Consider the following 16,538-nt stretch of genomic DNA (forward strand, 5'->3'; position numbering starts at 1 on the left):
CCCCCACCCCCCTTTTTCCCTCTCCGAGTAATCAATGCACTGCTGAATGAGTTCATTTTAATGCACTCAATCATGCCTCTAATGTTCGTAGCTTACGGGCGCAAGCATCAGTAATGCAGGAATGTTATATGGCTTTAGTTTGGGCCATTTCATAAAATATTCATGGAATCAAAAATGTGCATCAAAATAGCGGCTGGGAGAATTACATTTATGTGCCCGCTTTTATGGCAGCTTCACATTTAAACCCATTTGTGTTAATATCTAGTCAATCTTTCTACTTTAAAAAAAAACCTAAAATGGTGGAGATCATATACATTCTCCTTTGCTTAATATTTGTTCAAGACATCTGCTGTGATGTAACAAATATCTATAAACTTTCAGCGATGTTGCTGTATAGAGAAAGAGAAGAAGGAGTGAACAAGACTGAGATAATATCCAGATAGAGAGAATCTTATTTCCCCTACATAGTGTGAGTCGGAGCCTACTGTCCTGCTTTTTAGTTTATGGGGCTCATGTGTTTTTATTTGTGTTTTCTTTCTTTCTTTTTTTTAAATGAATAGATAGATGAGTTTCCGTTTGTGTGGGCTTTAGCTAAAGTGAAATTCTCCTATAGTGGTTTTATTTTAATAGTGTACTTTTCTTTAGGTGAAGAACTATAAATACCTCCTTACTCCTTATGTCATCTCCATCCAATTAGAAAAAATATCCAGGATTTATTCTATTTTCATTTGTTAGGGGAATATTGTCTCATTATGAACATAACTGCTCACAACATATCTCCTCAAGTGTGTTTTATTAGCCTGCTTCACATTTATATTGAGACGGATGGATGATGGATTTGAAGAAGATCCTGGGGCTCCTGTAAAGTTTTGGCTTCGTTTTGTAGTAGTTTTTAATTATTCCTGGAAAAGCAGTTTCTCTGCATAGCTTGGGAAGAATGGATGAGAAATTCCCAGATTTTAGTTGTAGAGATTCTAGGATATGACAAATATATCATTCAACCACGCTTTTTTGTGGACAACTCACTTATCACCTTGCAGAGAGGCATTGTGGCAAGGTGGGCTGAAGTGTGTCTTTGGATTTAGGAAGGCTTACCTGGCTTCAGGTCCTGCTTCTGACATCTGCTGGCTGTGTGACCTTGGGCTCAATCAACTTCACAGTACCCTGGGCAATACTCTAAGATTCAAAGATGGGAATAAGCTGTTGATCTGCCTTGTTGTACTGGTCTTTATTCTGGTGTGGGTGTTCACTCTACCCATGAAGTCACAAGTTCAGATCTTCATAAATGAATACATAAATAGATATCATTGCTATTGGAATCCTCAGGTTTCAAAGGACCAGAGCTTTCCCTGAGAAGATAGATAGATAGATAGATAGATAGATAGATAGATGGATGACAGAGAGAAAGATGGATGGTGGATGGACGAATAGATAGATATAGAGAGAAATAGATATCCTCAGATTCATAGTAATGATTATGAGAGATTTGTTCCTATTTCCTCAAGCAATGCTCTAAAGACTCATTTCTCCATATCCATGAAATACTTCTGAGTTCTCTTTCCTGACCTGTTTTCTCTCTTTCTGCCTTTGATTTTCTGGTATAACCTTCTTGCTTCTCTGTCCTTTCTCAATGAAAGAAAAAAGTCAACTATAAACATGTCCAGGGAAGGAGGAACTAATCAAACACTGTTGTCTATGTTACTCTGGTGGAGGAGGACTAGGACCTGGGTGGGGTTCTACCCTGTGTCTTATTCATACATTAAAGTTTTTTTTAATTGACAAATTGGATTATATATGGAACTATCCAGGGTACATGGTAAAAAGTAACCAAACTGAATCAATAAACCAAATGATGGGGCGGGGGCAATCTGTCTTCTTCGAGCTATACATTAGAACATAAACTCCTTGAAGACAGGTGCTGTTTTATTTTTGGCTTTGTATCAATAACACCTGGCACAGTGTTCTGTACATGTTGGACACTTAATAGATCATTATTGAACTAAGTTGAATAGAATTGAATTCCTCATGTCTGCAACTTCATATTTCTTTAGCAACATGGCAACCATGTTAATGGTCCTTTGCATAAGCTTATGGAAGGAGTGGTGAGACTCTGAGTAAGCAGTTGACCTGCGCCACCCCGCCCCCTTGATAACCCAGACAGATATTGGTGCTTCTCTGGTAACTGTGAATTGTGATTTGAATCATACAAGGTCTGTCTGTTGATGTTTGTAATTTCTGTTTGTATTGTGTCTTGAAGTTCAGGGTGCTGACTTTCTCCCCTGAACGAAGTGAATGATATATGTATGTTTGACTAAACTGAGATTGTTAACCCCTTAAAGTTGCTTTCCTTAGAAAAGCAGATCAAAGAACCTGTGTTAGCAGCCCTTCTGTATGCTGGTGTCATTGGTCTTACACAGCCACAGTAGCTGCTAACAGATTGTTGCTATACTTGCCCAAGGTCCAATATCTAGCCACTGGCAAAATCAGGACCATCTGACTCCTAATTCACCATTGTAAAGTTTCCTTCTCTATCGTGGTTTCTATAGCATTATGTGGTAGAAAGAAAGCTGGTGAAGGTGTCAGAAAATTGAGTTTGAGTCTAAATTTTAATGCTTAACCAGGGTGTAGGACCCTGGCTAAATTATTTTACCTCCATAAGCTCAAATGTCCTCAGCTGTAAAACTGTTACAGTAATCTTACATGCAGTACTTGCCTCTTGAGGCTGTTACGAGCAAAGCACTTTGTAAACCTTATGGAGTTATATTAATGCAAGTTGATCATTATCCTTGGATCAGGCTTCTAAATTGTGGACAAAGAAGCTGTCACCAGAGTCCTTTCAGTTCTGGGAGCCCATTTGGAGTTTTTGTGGCAAAGGTGCTGGAGTGGTTTATCATTTCCTTCTCCATTGGATCCATTTGGTAGGCAGAGATTAAGTGACTTGCCCAGGGTCACACAACTGGGAAGCGTTTGAGTCTGGATTTGAACTCAGGTCTTCCTGACACCTGGCTAGGTGCTCTATCCACTAAGCCATAGGCTCAGAGTAGGGTTGTGTTTACTAGGCAGGGGAGGCCTATGAGGGACTGGGAAGAGACATGCTTCCATGGGATGAAATAAAGCACTATCAGCAAGCATGTGTAAAAATGTTCTCCAGAGGGGGACCTTGAATCTTAAGGTTACTGTATTAAATTGAATGAGTGGGCCCCAGCTTTATTGAGTTTCCAGAATATTTACTGAAATTTAGTGACTTCCTCTCTAACCTTCACCACCACCTTGTGGTGGCTATAAACAAAGATGGGAAAGTTATCTTTGCCTTATGTTGGTTTTCGTATCTATTCATGTAATCTTGACGTAATTCATGAAATGGAAATTTTAATAGGCCGTAGCTATTTTCATAACCACTGTCTAAATAAAAACGTAATTCTTTTCTATGGAAATGAGGTGTGGTCTATCGAGACAGGTTTCATCAACTGTAAATAAAGGATTTCATGGGGGCTCAGCCAATTTTTTGTACCCTCTGACAACTGAAGGCATGATTATACTTTAAGAAAATAATAGTACTAGCCTGGTCCATTATAAGTGACTATTTGGGGAGAAAAGGGCAATTTTTGTGGTCAGCATCAGAAATGGGGGCTGCCTGTGGTGCTGCCTAGAGAGTCCCAATTAGGAAATTTCAATGGCCACCACAATTTTTTTATTCATTTCCGCAAAGTAATGGATGCTAATGAGTAAAATATAATTAGTTTTGTGTTGTTGTAAACCACCATACTAGAAAACAAGTTTGCTAAACATTTGTGAGGAATGAAATGGCCTAAGGCATATTAAGTATTGCCTTTCCTACGCTGTATTTTTACACATTTCTGCCAAACCTCTTAAGCTTCCCTCAGTTTCTGCAGATGTGGAATGGGGAATAAAAGCTGTTTCTTAGAAGTAATCTTTAGTCAGATTTGTTGTAAAGTACTTTGAAATGTTGCTTTGGAATTTATAATCAATCAGCCCCTTATCAAAAAGCTAAAAACTGGAAAATGGGTATTGGGTTTCACTACGATGATCAATACAAAATGGCAGGACTTTCAAACTGGTCCCCAAAGATTACGAATCCATTTAAAGTCATGCTAGCCAAAGTAAATCTCTCAGAAGTGGCTACCCGGGAGTCTAGCAAAGGCAATGCTAAATTCATGGTCCTGTTGGGTTGGCCTTTTTTCCAGACATCACCCTTTAAACAATTACTGCTCATAGGTATCATAAATCCTTACTCATGTTGCTTCATCTGCCAGTCCTTCAGCATTCTTCATCACCACATCCCCAGTAATTCTGTCTCTTTTGGTTTGCACACTGTGGGCCTTGAGACATACACAAAATTTTAAGCTTGGTAGGCACTACCCACTTTGTATTTATGAATGTAACTTCTGTTCTCCAGGTCAGCTTGAAGAAGCTGCTGAGCGTTATGAAACCTTCCATGAAATGACGGTGGGAAGGTTATGGCAAGATGCAAAAGGCCATACTCTCAACTACATGGCCTGTGAAAATCTCCGGAGGATTTACACCATGCTAGCAGAAAGAATGTTGAATGACAAACAATACAAAAAAGCCATCAGGACTCTACTGAAAGCTTGTGAAAAAGCCAAAGAAGGTAGGTAGAAAAAAAAATACATACTTTCCCTCCGTTAATGCACTGTTCTAGGCTTTCCCAGGAGCAAAGTAAAAATTGTCAAGCGTTTGACTGGGTGATTATTTCCAATGAAATTCAAAGACAAACGCCATCAATATACTTCCAAATTTCACTATAAAACCAAAGTGCCTTCTTGCTGACCACAAGGAATCCATTAGTTTCTTGAAAGCTTTATCTCCAAAAATGCCATCTTCTGGGAACAACATTGTAAAACAAGGAGCCCATAATCAGAAGTTAGGGTCATTTATGGGAGTTAAGATTTTTTTTCCCCCTGAGGTTATACATTTTCATTCTACATAAGCATCAGGTCGTTATGGAAAGGGAAGAAACTGAGGCCCAGTTGTCATAGGGAACTCAGTGGTCTTTTCAGTGAAATAGGTAAGTTTACCTGAGTATTACTAATCAATTTAAGACAAACAGCACAAAAAAGTAGTTCTACAAAGGTTGCTATTTTATATGCCTATAATGTAAAGACGAAAGCCCAGGAACAGATACACATGATATATTAATTCATGATATTTACATAAAGGAGTGTTGTATAATAGGAAAAAACCATTAGCTTTAGAGTCAGAAGTACTGGGTTCAAATGCCAGTTCTTTTGTTTACCAGCTATCTGGCCATGGGGCAAATCACCACCCTTCTGAGCCTTCATATTCTCAATTGTAGAAGGGCTAGGGATTAGATGAAAAATTCTCAGAGTTTGCTTCCAGCTTTACATCTTGTGATCCTCGTAAGTTATGTTAACCTAGAGTCAGTCAATAATAGAGAAGCATCTCTGAGATGGCGAAAAGTGACTACAAACTTTCCTCTTCTTCCTAGTCCTGGCTTGGTGAAGTCACCCCATGGGAAGGGATTGACAACGCAAGGTGTCTCCCTCCATAAGTATCATGCTCGTGGTCTCTTCTCCCTCAACACCCCTGCCCCTCAAAACAACAGCGGCAAGAACTGAACTTTTCTTTAAAAGTTGACAATGCTGCTTGCCCTGGGTGTCAAAATTGCTAGTTATAGTTCTGATTCTGAGCCTCATTTTCCTTGTCACTAAAATGGTGATCATAACATCTGACCTTCCTACTCCTGGGGCAGGGGGGAAAGGGTACAGCTAGGTGGCATAGTGGATAGAGTGCCAGGCCTGGAATCAGGAAGACTCATCTTCCTGAATTCAAATCTGCCCCAAGGCACTTACCATCTATGTGACCCTAGGCAAATCACTTACCCCTGTTTGCCTCAGTTTCCTCATCTGTAAAATGAGCTGGAGAAGGAAATGGCAAACCTCTCCTGTATGTCTGCCAAGAAAACCCCAAGTGGGGTCACGGAGAGTTAGACATGACTGAAAGATGACTGAACAACAGCCCTCCTTGGGAGAGTTTGCAAGTGAGGGTTGATGTGACCGTGTTTTGTTAACGTGAACTGTTAGAATAGTAAAATATTTAGGACTTCATTGAGTTCTGGACTATCCATGATGTAAGCTATTTTATAGGATTACATTTTTATAGATAACTCTTAAACAACTCCAGATGTTTGTCTAAGAGGCCAAACTCTAATTTTGAATCTGAGACAGTGTGATGTCGTGGTTAAGATGCCGAAACTGAAATCAGGAAGACCTCAGTTTGCCTTCGACCTCAGATACTTCCTAGTTATGTGACCCTCCTCTGTGCTTGGATGGAGTCAACCTTTAAGGGCTCTTCCATCTCTCAATCTGTAATCCTATCACCCTATGAAGGGAGGATACTTTTTTTTCCCTAGAAGAAGAAAATTAGGAGCAAATTTACTCCCAAGAATTAGCTTTCAAGATTAGATTATTTGTGCATTATTAATGATACAGTTTGTGAAGTATGAAACATTGTTAGCTTTGTTTTATATCATTGATTACATATTAATTTTGTCATTAGAGTAAATCCCTTTTTTGAAGGTGATGACACCATTCCTTTTGAGTTCCATTCTGTGGTTTCCTGAGGAACTCTACATGCTCAGTGCTAGGGACTTAACTCAGAGGAAGCTCACTGATTAAAATTTTTCAGGCCTTTTATATGTTTTGTTGTTGTCTAGTCATTTCAGTCATGTCTGACTCTTCCTGACCCCGTTTGGGGTTTTCTTGGCAAAGATACTAAACTAGTTTACCATTTCCTTCTCCAGCTCATTTTTTTCAGATGAGGAAACTGAGGCAAACAGGGTTAAGTGACTTGCCCAGGGTCACACAGCTAGTGAGTACCTGAGGCCAGATTTGAAGTCAGGTCTTCCTGATTTCAGGTCTGGAGCTCTATCCACTGGGCCATTTTTATCCCTGAAGAGGTATAACTAAAACTGGGCCAATCTACGAGTGAAGAAAAAATACTGGATTTGCAGTCAGAGGAGGTATTTTCAAATCCTGGCTCTTCTATTTGCCTCTGTAACCCTGTGCAAGGCATTTAATGCATCTGGATCTTTTTTTCCTCTATTTTAAAATGGAGGAATCAGTCCACATTACCTCTCAGGTTCCTTCCCCGCTCTTAAGTTCATGAGCCTAAGAAAAATTCTAAAAGGCTCTCCTTTTCACTTCAACCTTTTGAAAAACAAAGAGATCTTTTTGTTTCAGAGTGCTTAGCACTTACTTATAAATGGACCCTGAACACGATAGCAGAAACAGCCAAAACTTAATCGCAGGACCTAATAGAACAACAAAACAATGGATAAATTAAATTCCATTTTTAGCTTTACCATTCATTATTTGAACCAACACTACAGCATTGCTTCTCTTTTCCAAAGATTTTGGTTTCAGGGGAATTAAAGTAATTAAAAGGCTTTGATTCTATGTATGTGTAAATAGACTCTGAAATCCATATCCATCATCCCCACATTTGAAGTTTTCCCAGGTGTAATGCACTCAGATCTGAAACACTAAGCCAAAGACCAATGGAGGAATTTCTTTTTTTCCCTGTATACTGGAAGATGATGTAAGTGAATTTTAGTATGGGTGAATTTTTTGGTCTGCTGTATAATGGACATCATGACTAAACGCCACTTGCTGAGTGTTGGTTGTAGGTAAGAGTGATTTGCTCATTCATGGATTATCCATTTTAAATATAGTGGGGGAAGCCCTTTGCTTAAATAAGGAATCTACCTCAGTGACAGATCTTAAAAGGCCATCAACAAACAAAATTCTGTTTTGACTTTACATGAAAATATATAGAATTTCATCATGGGAAGAAAAGCCAGCCATCACTTCCTGTGGTAAAACTTCTGATGGTAGCATTAAGCATTACTGAAGCTGTTCCTTTTTGAGTTGAATATAAGCAAATGGATATCAACCTTGCTAATTATTCCTTGTTGGTGTTGGTATTGTTCAGTCACGCCTGACTCTATGACCTCATTTGTGGTTTTCTTGGCAAAGACGCTGGAGTGGTTTGTCATCTTCTACTCCAGCTCATTTTACAGATGAGGAAACTGAGGCAAAAAGGTTCAGAGACTTGCCTACATTCACACAGTATTAGGTATCTGAGATTTGAACTCAAGTTGTCCTGATTCCAGGCCTGACCCTCTATCCACTGTGACTCCTAGCTGCCCTGCTTGGCACATAGTAGGCACTTAATATTATCAGTGGCTATTGATTAATTGTTAAATGACTTGCCCAGGGTCACCCTCAGCTAATGCGTGTCTCATGACATATTTGAACTTAGGTCGTACCAGCTTCATTAACCATCTTGCTGCTTCTAAACTCTATTGCGTTTGAAAACAACAACGACAAACTCTATTGTGCTCGTATCATTTCTTTGAAGAAAATGTCCACTTTGTCCAATAATAATAATAATAGCCATAAGTAACTCTAGGCAAGGTCCTTCTATGAGCCTCAGTTTCTTAATCTGTGAAATGGGGATAGTAATATTTGTACTCCCTGCCTTCCAGGGGTGTTGTGAGGAAAGTATTCTATAAACTGTAAAGTTATAGAACCTTCTAACCTTCTTTGTACAATGGACCCTTCTGGCAGCCTGATGAAGCCCATGGGCCCCTTCTCAAAATGCTAGTTTTAAATGCACAAAATAAAATACATAGGATTCAAAAGGAAACCAATTATATTGAAATACAGTTGTTCTCAAACTATTTTTAAAAATTATTCATACAATTCTGAAGAACTCATGATGAAAAATGCTATTCACCTCCAGGAAGAGAGCTGATGAACTCTGAGTGAAGATTGAAGAATAATTTTTAAACTTTCTTTATTTTTCTTGCTTTTTTGTGACCTGGCTAATATGAAAATATGTTTTGCCTAATTTCACATCTATGATTGATATCATATTGCTTGCCTTCTTTATGGGTAAGGGAGGAGCTGGAAGGAAGGAGAGAATTTGGAACTCAAAAAATTTTTTAAAGAATGTTAAAAATACATAATAATTTAAAAAAATAACAAGTTTATAGATCCCAGGTTAAGAAACCTTATGAGAGAATGGAATAATAATTAATATTATTTATTAATTCTAGCTAATATTTCTATAGTTATGTAGTACCTACTATGTACCAGGAACTGTTTTAAGTACTTTACAAATATTATCTCATAAGAGCTATGATATAAATGTGGCTTTTGTTACTTTTCCTACTTTAATCATTCTTTATATCACATGCTAATTTTCTACATTTTCTTTTTAGGGGGCGACAAAAAGATGGAAGGAGAAGCCGCCTTTGCTTTAGGCTTAGCGTATCATGCAGCTGGAGAGTTCGAATTGGCAAAATCAGTAAGTGTAGCAGAAATTGTTTTCTTATATTTTCTTCGTAGCTCTCCTTCTGCGAGGTGCCCTGCAGAAATGTGGTGAGCCTTATGCTAGTGAGCTGAGGTTGAAGGGTGAAAGTGGAACATCAATACCCATTACATTTGTATGTAGGGTTGCATATTTCTAAATTACTAAACCATTATCATCAAATACATGAAAGCCTAACAATAATGGAAGAACACAACCATCTATTTGACAGCCCCACCCAGTTGGAGTGGAAATGAACTCAAGTGCCAATAGTGGATGATAAAGGAAGAATTGTGTTTGGGTTAGAATTTAGAATAAAATGTGGAGAGATGAGAGGCTTCCTGGGATTCCCATCACAGGTGTTAGGCAATGGCATGGGCAACAGTGAAAATCCTACCTTACTAGCCTAATGGGGCTTCCTTATACAAAGCCCAATCCCAGGGGTCTGACCTCATTCTTTATGACCAAGGATTTGTTTTTTTTTTTTGTTTTTTTTTTAAAGAACTCCTAAAGAGCTTTTACAACCAAAGGCAGGTTTTCCTTTAGATTTATCAAAACTATTTATTCCAAAAATTTTCAGTTTTGCTTCTGCTCTTAAAAAACTCTCAGAATTTGCACCTCATCTCCTAGTGATTCCCTTATAATTTTCAGTTTTTTGACTTTCTAATTAGTGATTCAGATATTTGTGCAATCTAGGTAGGTCACTCATCTTTTCCAAAGAAATAGGGCTTTTGGGGTTTTGTTTTGTCCCCTGAGGCAACTAGGTGATGCAGTAGGTGTGGGTCTGGGAATGGAGTCAGGAAAACCTAATTTCAAATCTGGCCTCCTATACTTATTGGCTGTGTGACCCTGGGCAAGTCATTTAACCTCTGCCTCAGTTTCCTCAACTGTAAAAGCGGGATAATAATAGCACCTGCTTCCCAGGGTTGTTGTGAAGCTCAGAAGAAATGATATTTGTAAAGTCTCAGCACCGTACCTGGTACATGGTAAGTATTTAAATACATGTTTCCTTCCTTCCTTTAGTGTTAAGACTCAAAAAAGATTCACCTTTCCTAGTTTCCTTTTTCAAAATTTATTATATCATAAGCAACAGGAGGGCAGAGACTGTATCTTCTTCTTATCCTCAGCATAGAGCACAATGGCTTGCATTTTAAGAAGGCATTTAATAAAGGTTTACTGAATTGAATGGTAGGTTGAGATGCCTAATCTCCTTCCCAAAATAAGTTTTCATTGACTTTCTTGAAGTTATTAGAATTGACCTCCTTGAAATGAACTTTCTTGATGTTTAGTTCTTTCTTCGTTTCTGACTTCAGCATCTTAAATTTCATTAGTTTGTGATCAATATTGCCAGAGTTTTTCAGTACTTATACATCTATCAACATCAACACGGATTCATTGTTGTAAGGCAAAATTAGAGAATGTCCGTAAAGTGCTTTGCAGACCTTAAGCCACTCCTCTGCTGGATACTATTATTATTAATTACTTGACCACTGAGACGTGAAATTTGTTACCAGCTTAAGTAAATTATTGCTAATGGTACATAGCATTTAGAGGCATCCCACCCCCAATTCAGAGAGAGGGTTTCCCAGAGAATCTCACCCCCAGGTTCAATATATTGTGAAGGACTGCATCCATTAAAAATCATAGTTCATGAGCCCCTATTAATGCATTTATCTTTAGTAGTCAGCTAGTGGACTCAATGAATCAAGCACAAAAGCATTTAATGAAATAGCATCATAGTAAAAGTAGCAATAAGAAATTTCCTTCAAAAATGCATGGCATAGTGATGGAATATTATTATGCTACTGATAAGAAATGATGAGCAGGATGGTTTCAGAAAAACCCAAAAAGACTTACATGAACTGATGCAAAGTGAAATGCACAAAACCAGGAAAACATCATATACAGTAACTACAATATTGTACGATGATCAACCATGAATGACTTAGCCATGCTCAACAATCCAATGATCCAAGATAGTTTTTAAGGTCTCATGATAAAAAAAATGCTATCCACATCCAGGGAAAGAACTTATGGAGTCTGAATACAGATCAAAGCATACTTTTTCTTCACTATCTTTTTCTTTTTTGTGAGGCGGAGAGGGGTCTGTGTTTTCTTTCACAGTATGTCTAATATGGAAATGTTTTGCATGGCTTCACATGTATAATCTTTATCAAATTGCTTGCCTTCTCGAAGAGAGGGGCAAAGAAAATTTTTTAAATGCTAAATATTTTTACATGTAATTGAGAAATATTTAATGACATAAAGATGTGGCATGCCCTCCCACTAATACACACACTAGCAGTGGGAATGATGGGGTGCTTGTGCTCAGGCCCCACCCCTAAGTTCATGTCTCTGGAAGCCACCCAGTATCTCAGTAGACCCCAGTGAGAAAATTTTCCCTTGTTGAGGAACACATGACCATGTAATTCCTTTATCAGAACAGATTCAGGGATGCTGACCCAAGGACTCCCCCTGGCACCAGATCCCCAAGGACCATGCCTCTGGCAACTAAAACAAGAATTGTCTTTTCTCCCTCAAAGGCTGGTATCAGCAGAGTTATCTCTGCAGATTCCCTGAATTTTCCCATCTATAGATTACAGGTGCCTTGAGAGAAGCATCATTGACATTCTTTTTCCCTATCTCTTTTCCATATAAGCCCCAGCACCATTCTCACTGGCTTTCAGGTTCCTTAGGAACTTCGCCCACTTCTCCAAGCATTACAATAAACTTTGCCACTTGACTAAGAGATGACTTGAGTGCGTGAATTCATTCCAGGCAACACCGCCCTGGCATTCTTGGGGTTCCTAATGTCACAAACCTCATCAGGAATAGTTGACACACGTAGGAAACACGTGCGGAAGGGTATAGACATAGGGAACGTGTGTTAGCCTGGGTGCATCTACGGAGAAGCACACATAAAAGGCACACATGTAGCCAGGGTACATTGTGGAGAAGCAGCTCATAACTTGTATACAGCAGGACCTTCTAGTCTGATACTAGTGTTTTCTAGTGATGTCATCATGCAGGTAGCTGTTGTCAGACTTGTCTCCCACTAATTTCCATTGGCTGTGCTGCCTGGGCTGAATACCACCTCCCTCCCCCTTGGATGAACAGACTTTGCCAGACATTGTTCTGCTGGCCACATTGTCTTTAGTGGACACGGGATGCATGGTCTCTACCAAGTGCTTTTCCATGGACACATGGTCTCCACTAGATATGGAGTCTTTGCTGGGTATGACCTCACTCATCAGTGTCTCTAACACCTGCTGCCCAGCATGTCCCTACTGGGCACATGACCAAGGAATTCCTCTCTGCTTCTAGCTTCCAGTGTGGCTAGTTGCTTATCATCACTTATTCATCAAATCTTAATCTGATATCTAAGGCAAGATCCTTTTCTTCTTTATCTCAGACTTTTTATGCAACATATATTATGTAGATACATCTTCTTGCTCTATGTCACAGATAAAAGGAAATTTACCTTCAGCCCTCTTCTGGGGCTTATTTCTTTTCCTCTGGACCTGCCTCATTATAGTTCCTTCTTATATGATTTAATCCATTACCTATCTGCAAATAAAAGTCACCTTTTCCTTTTCTACACCAATCTGTATTCACGAGTCTGCATTGTTCCATTCGATGAGACGTTGGTGAATCATTCTGGTGGCTACTTATGTGTACCCGACTGGTTGCTTCCCTCCCATCCTCCAGTAAATCCGCAGCCCATCAATGGCTCATTGTGCAGACAGTAACCCGTCAACCCTTCCTATGTAACTCTGATCCATATCTTCCCATTAATTCTTCATAGGAGTTTAACCTAACATACTCGAGACCTTCACTGAATTCTTTTGACATTAGACTCACAATGGAGTAGGTGAACTGTCCACTGGTTGGCCTCTCATTCTTCCTAGATGACCAGCACATCTTTTCTTTCTGGTCATACTTTCTCTGATGATTATCCTTTATACTATTTCTCTGTAATCCCTTATCTGATCAAATAAGATAATAATTATAAAGCGCTTAGTACAGTGCCCATCACATAGTAAACTCTATATAAATGTTAGCTATCATTAGTATTACTATTCTTTGTATAGCCTGGTTGTACCCACCGGGCATGTCTCCATAGCCCTTTGGGTGCTCCTCAACTTTGAATTTTGGGAGATTATAGTACTTCATGACCCACAGCCATACAGAAGAATATCGGTGCTAGAACAATAGATGTCACCCATGAAGAAAAATTAAATGTGACAAATATAGCCATTCACCTTTCTTCTGAATTCCTTCCATCCCATCTTCCCGCTGTATAAAACAGTGGTGCCATTTTCTATTCACTCAGTGCTCATTGTGTTCTTCGCACTATCCTAAGTAGAATGGAAGGGTTACCATTTACAGAGAAATTAAAGTAAGATACGACATGTTCTTCGTTGTTCACAATTTGGTCACCTTGTATTCCCATCAGTTATTCTTGGTTAAAATCTCCCAAATTAACTCCTGATTGGGTGTTGTCCTTTGAAAACTTTTCCAAGTAGTTTTCTAAACTTTATGCTATTTCTTATGAGTCTTTATCCTTCCTCTTAGTTCCTGTTCTCTGTGTCACCTCGGACAAGCCTCTCTAACTTCTCCGCACCTCAGTTTCTTGAGGATAATTATATCCTGAGGATAATATTATCCTGGAGATAGTCATAGCATTCACCTCGCAGGGTTGTTAGGAAGATGAAATGAGCTAACGTATATAAAATGTTTCACAAATTATAAGCACTGCCTAAATGCTGACTACTCTTGTTTTATCATTATTGTAGTTCTTCAAAATATGACTTGGTCACCTCTGTCATGCTCACTATTATTATTACTTTTGGCTATAGTTCTTCAAAGGGAGATGGCTTTGTCACCTCTGTTACTAACAGATGTACTAATGAATAACGTCTGCTAATAAGAAAGATTGGGGTCATCCACTATTCAGTGTAGAGCTTGAAAGAGTGTCTCTAAATTATGAATTATTGTAAAAAAAAGAAATGTGTTCAGAACCATGTGGGGGAAACCTCAGTATTCTTTTCCTTGCTTGTTAAAAAGTTAACGACTGAAGTGATAATCATGGTGAATAAGAGAAAGCAAAGAATCGATTTGTTCCAAGATTTGTTACCTACTACTAGGGAAGGGTTTTGTTGGTTGTTCAGGTATGTTCAGTTCTTCATGACCCCATTTGGGTTTTTGGTTGGAGTTACTTTTGGTTTGGGTTTCTTTTTTGGCAGAGATATGAAGTGGTTTGCCATTTCCTTCACCGGATGAGGAAATGGAAGCATACGGGGTTAAGTGACTTGCCAAGGGTCACACAGCTAGTAAGTTTCTGAGGTTGGATTTGAACTCAAAACAATGAGCTTTCCTCCAGATTTGAACTCAGGTCTTCCTGATTCCATGCCCTGTACTTTATCCACTGTACCACCTAGCTGCCCCAATAGGGAAGGTTTCACAGCTTGTGGGAAAAAAAGCAGTATTGACTAAGAGTAGCAAACTTGGCTGGTCAATGACATTTAAAGAGTGACAAACTCTCTGAAGACATCAGGTCCTGGAAAAGAACTTCTCCTTGCCTGTAATCTCATTAACTCATCACATCATCTAGGTATAAATTCAGAATTGCAGAAGAGAAAGAGTCTTGTGTACTGGTATTCTTTGGGAGCCCTTAGATGTGGGATAGGAAAGACTGAAGTCCGGGATTAAAGATTTTATCATTAGGGCTCAGACCAGGTTTGAAAATCCAATGATGACCTTTGATCCTAAGTGTTCTTTTAGGGAGCAGGGAAGATTTCCCTAATACTTCACTTTTAAATGTAAACTTGCTTCCTTTTGGGGCAGCTAGGTGGCACAGTGCACTGAACTTGGAGTAAGGAAGATTCATCTTCCTTAGTTCAATTCTGGCCTCAGATACTTACTAGCTATGTGACCTTGGCAAGTCACTTTTAACCCTGTTTGCTTCAGTTTCCTCATCTGTAAAATGAGCTGGAGAAGAAAATGTCAAAAACTGTTCCAGTATCTCTGCCAAGAAAACCCCAAATGGGATCCCCAAATGGGGAGTTAGACGTGACTGAAAAAGCCAAACAGCAAATTGCTTACTACTCTAGCCAGCCCCCTTGAAAATTGTAGGGAAATCAAATTTATTCACTTATCAAGGTTGTTAATGTGTTATTGGTCGTCTAGCATTCATCAGTGATGAAAGATACATAGCATGGTAGGAAGAAGGCTGACCTTGGAGTCAGGAAGAACTGAGTTCAAGTCCAACCTGAGACATACTTGTATAACCATGGAAAAGATGTTGAATCTCTCTACCCACAGGCAAATTCTCTGAGACAACAAGTTTTAAAGAGTTGTCCATCTGCATCTGGGGTGTTTCAGCCCTGGGAGCCCCAAGCAACTAACGAAATCATAGGTCTGGACCATAAATAATAAATAGTCCTATTGGAAATTATATTGCCAACGCAGCCATTTTATTCACTCACTTGGTTTTATAAGACAGAACTTTTTAAAAATGCATTTCAGTTTAACAGTACCTTCACAAAACAGTACCTTCCCTTGGTTTTACAAGATAGAACTTTTAAAAATGCATTTTAGTTTAATACAAAACAGTACCTTCCCTGGTTTTATTTCTTTCTGGATAATACCAAAAGTAGTCTGTCTTACTATAGTGCTTCATGGTTACAAAATACCTTACAGACATCATTTTTTGATCCTTATAACCCTACAAATTAAGTAGTACAAATATCATTAGCTCCATTTTATAGATGAAGAAACGGAGACTCACTGAGGTCGTGACCTACTCCAATTCATACATGAAGTGACAGATTCAAAACTACAACTGGAGTCTTCTTTTTGTTGTTGGTTTTTGCTCATCTTTTTACCCTTTTTACTTTCTTTTAAATCTGAGCTCTGATCCCAGGTTGGAAGGAGCTCTCTCTCGAGTTTCTTGTGCTAAAGGCTACAGACCCTGGCTATTTACCTGGTACTGCACTGACGTTGCCCTGAATCCTCAGGGGACCCTCACGTCTGGTGCTGCACGGAGGAGGCGAAGGGTGGCAGATGCTGCTATAGGCCGTAGGGATCAGGCAGCTTACCTGGTGCTGAGTAGGGGTCCTAGTGCTGGTATCTGGCTTGTGCTGAGACTGATGGGGTGTTTC

At 39.1% G+C, this 16,538-nt stretch overlaps 1 protein-coding gene across 1 annotated transcript in view; it reads left to right on the top strand.

Moving 5' to 3' along the window:
- TTC29 (tetratricopeptide repeat domain 29) overlaps positions 1-16,538 on the top strand; it is a 168,909-nt gene that overhangs the window by 79,855 nt on the left and 72,516 nt on the right. Inside the window, exons 5-6 of the mRNA XM_036764998.1 lie at positions 4,418-4,630; positions 9,287-9,372. Of these exons, the coding sequence (XP_036620893.1) occupies positions 4,418-4,630; positions 9,287-9,372 (299 nt within the window). The remainder of the gene's footprint in view (positions 1-4,417; positions 4,631-9,286; positions 9,373-16,538) is intronic.

Source organism: Trichosurus vulpecula, chromosome 6, assembly GCF_011100635.1.
Source record: "Trichosurus vulpecula isolate mTriVul1 chromosome 6, mTriVul1.pri, whole genome shotgun sequence".
NCBI classification, from domain to species: Eukaryota; Metazoa; Chordata; class Mammalia; order Diprotodontia; family Phalangeridae; genus Trichosurus; species Trichosurus vulpecula.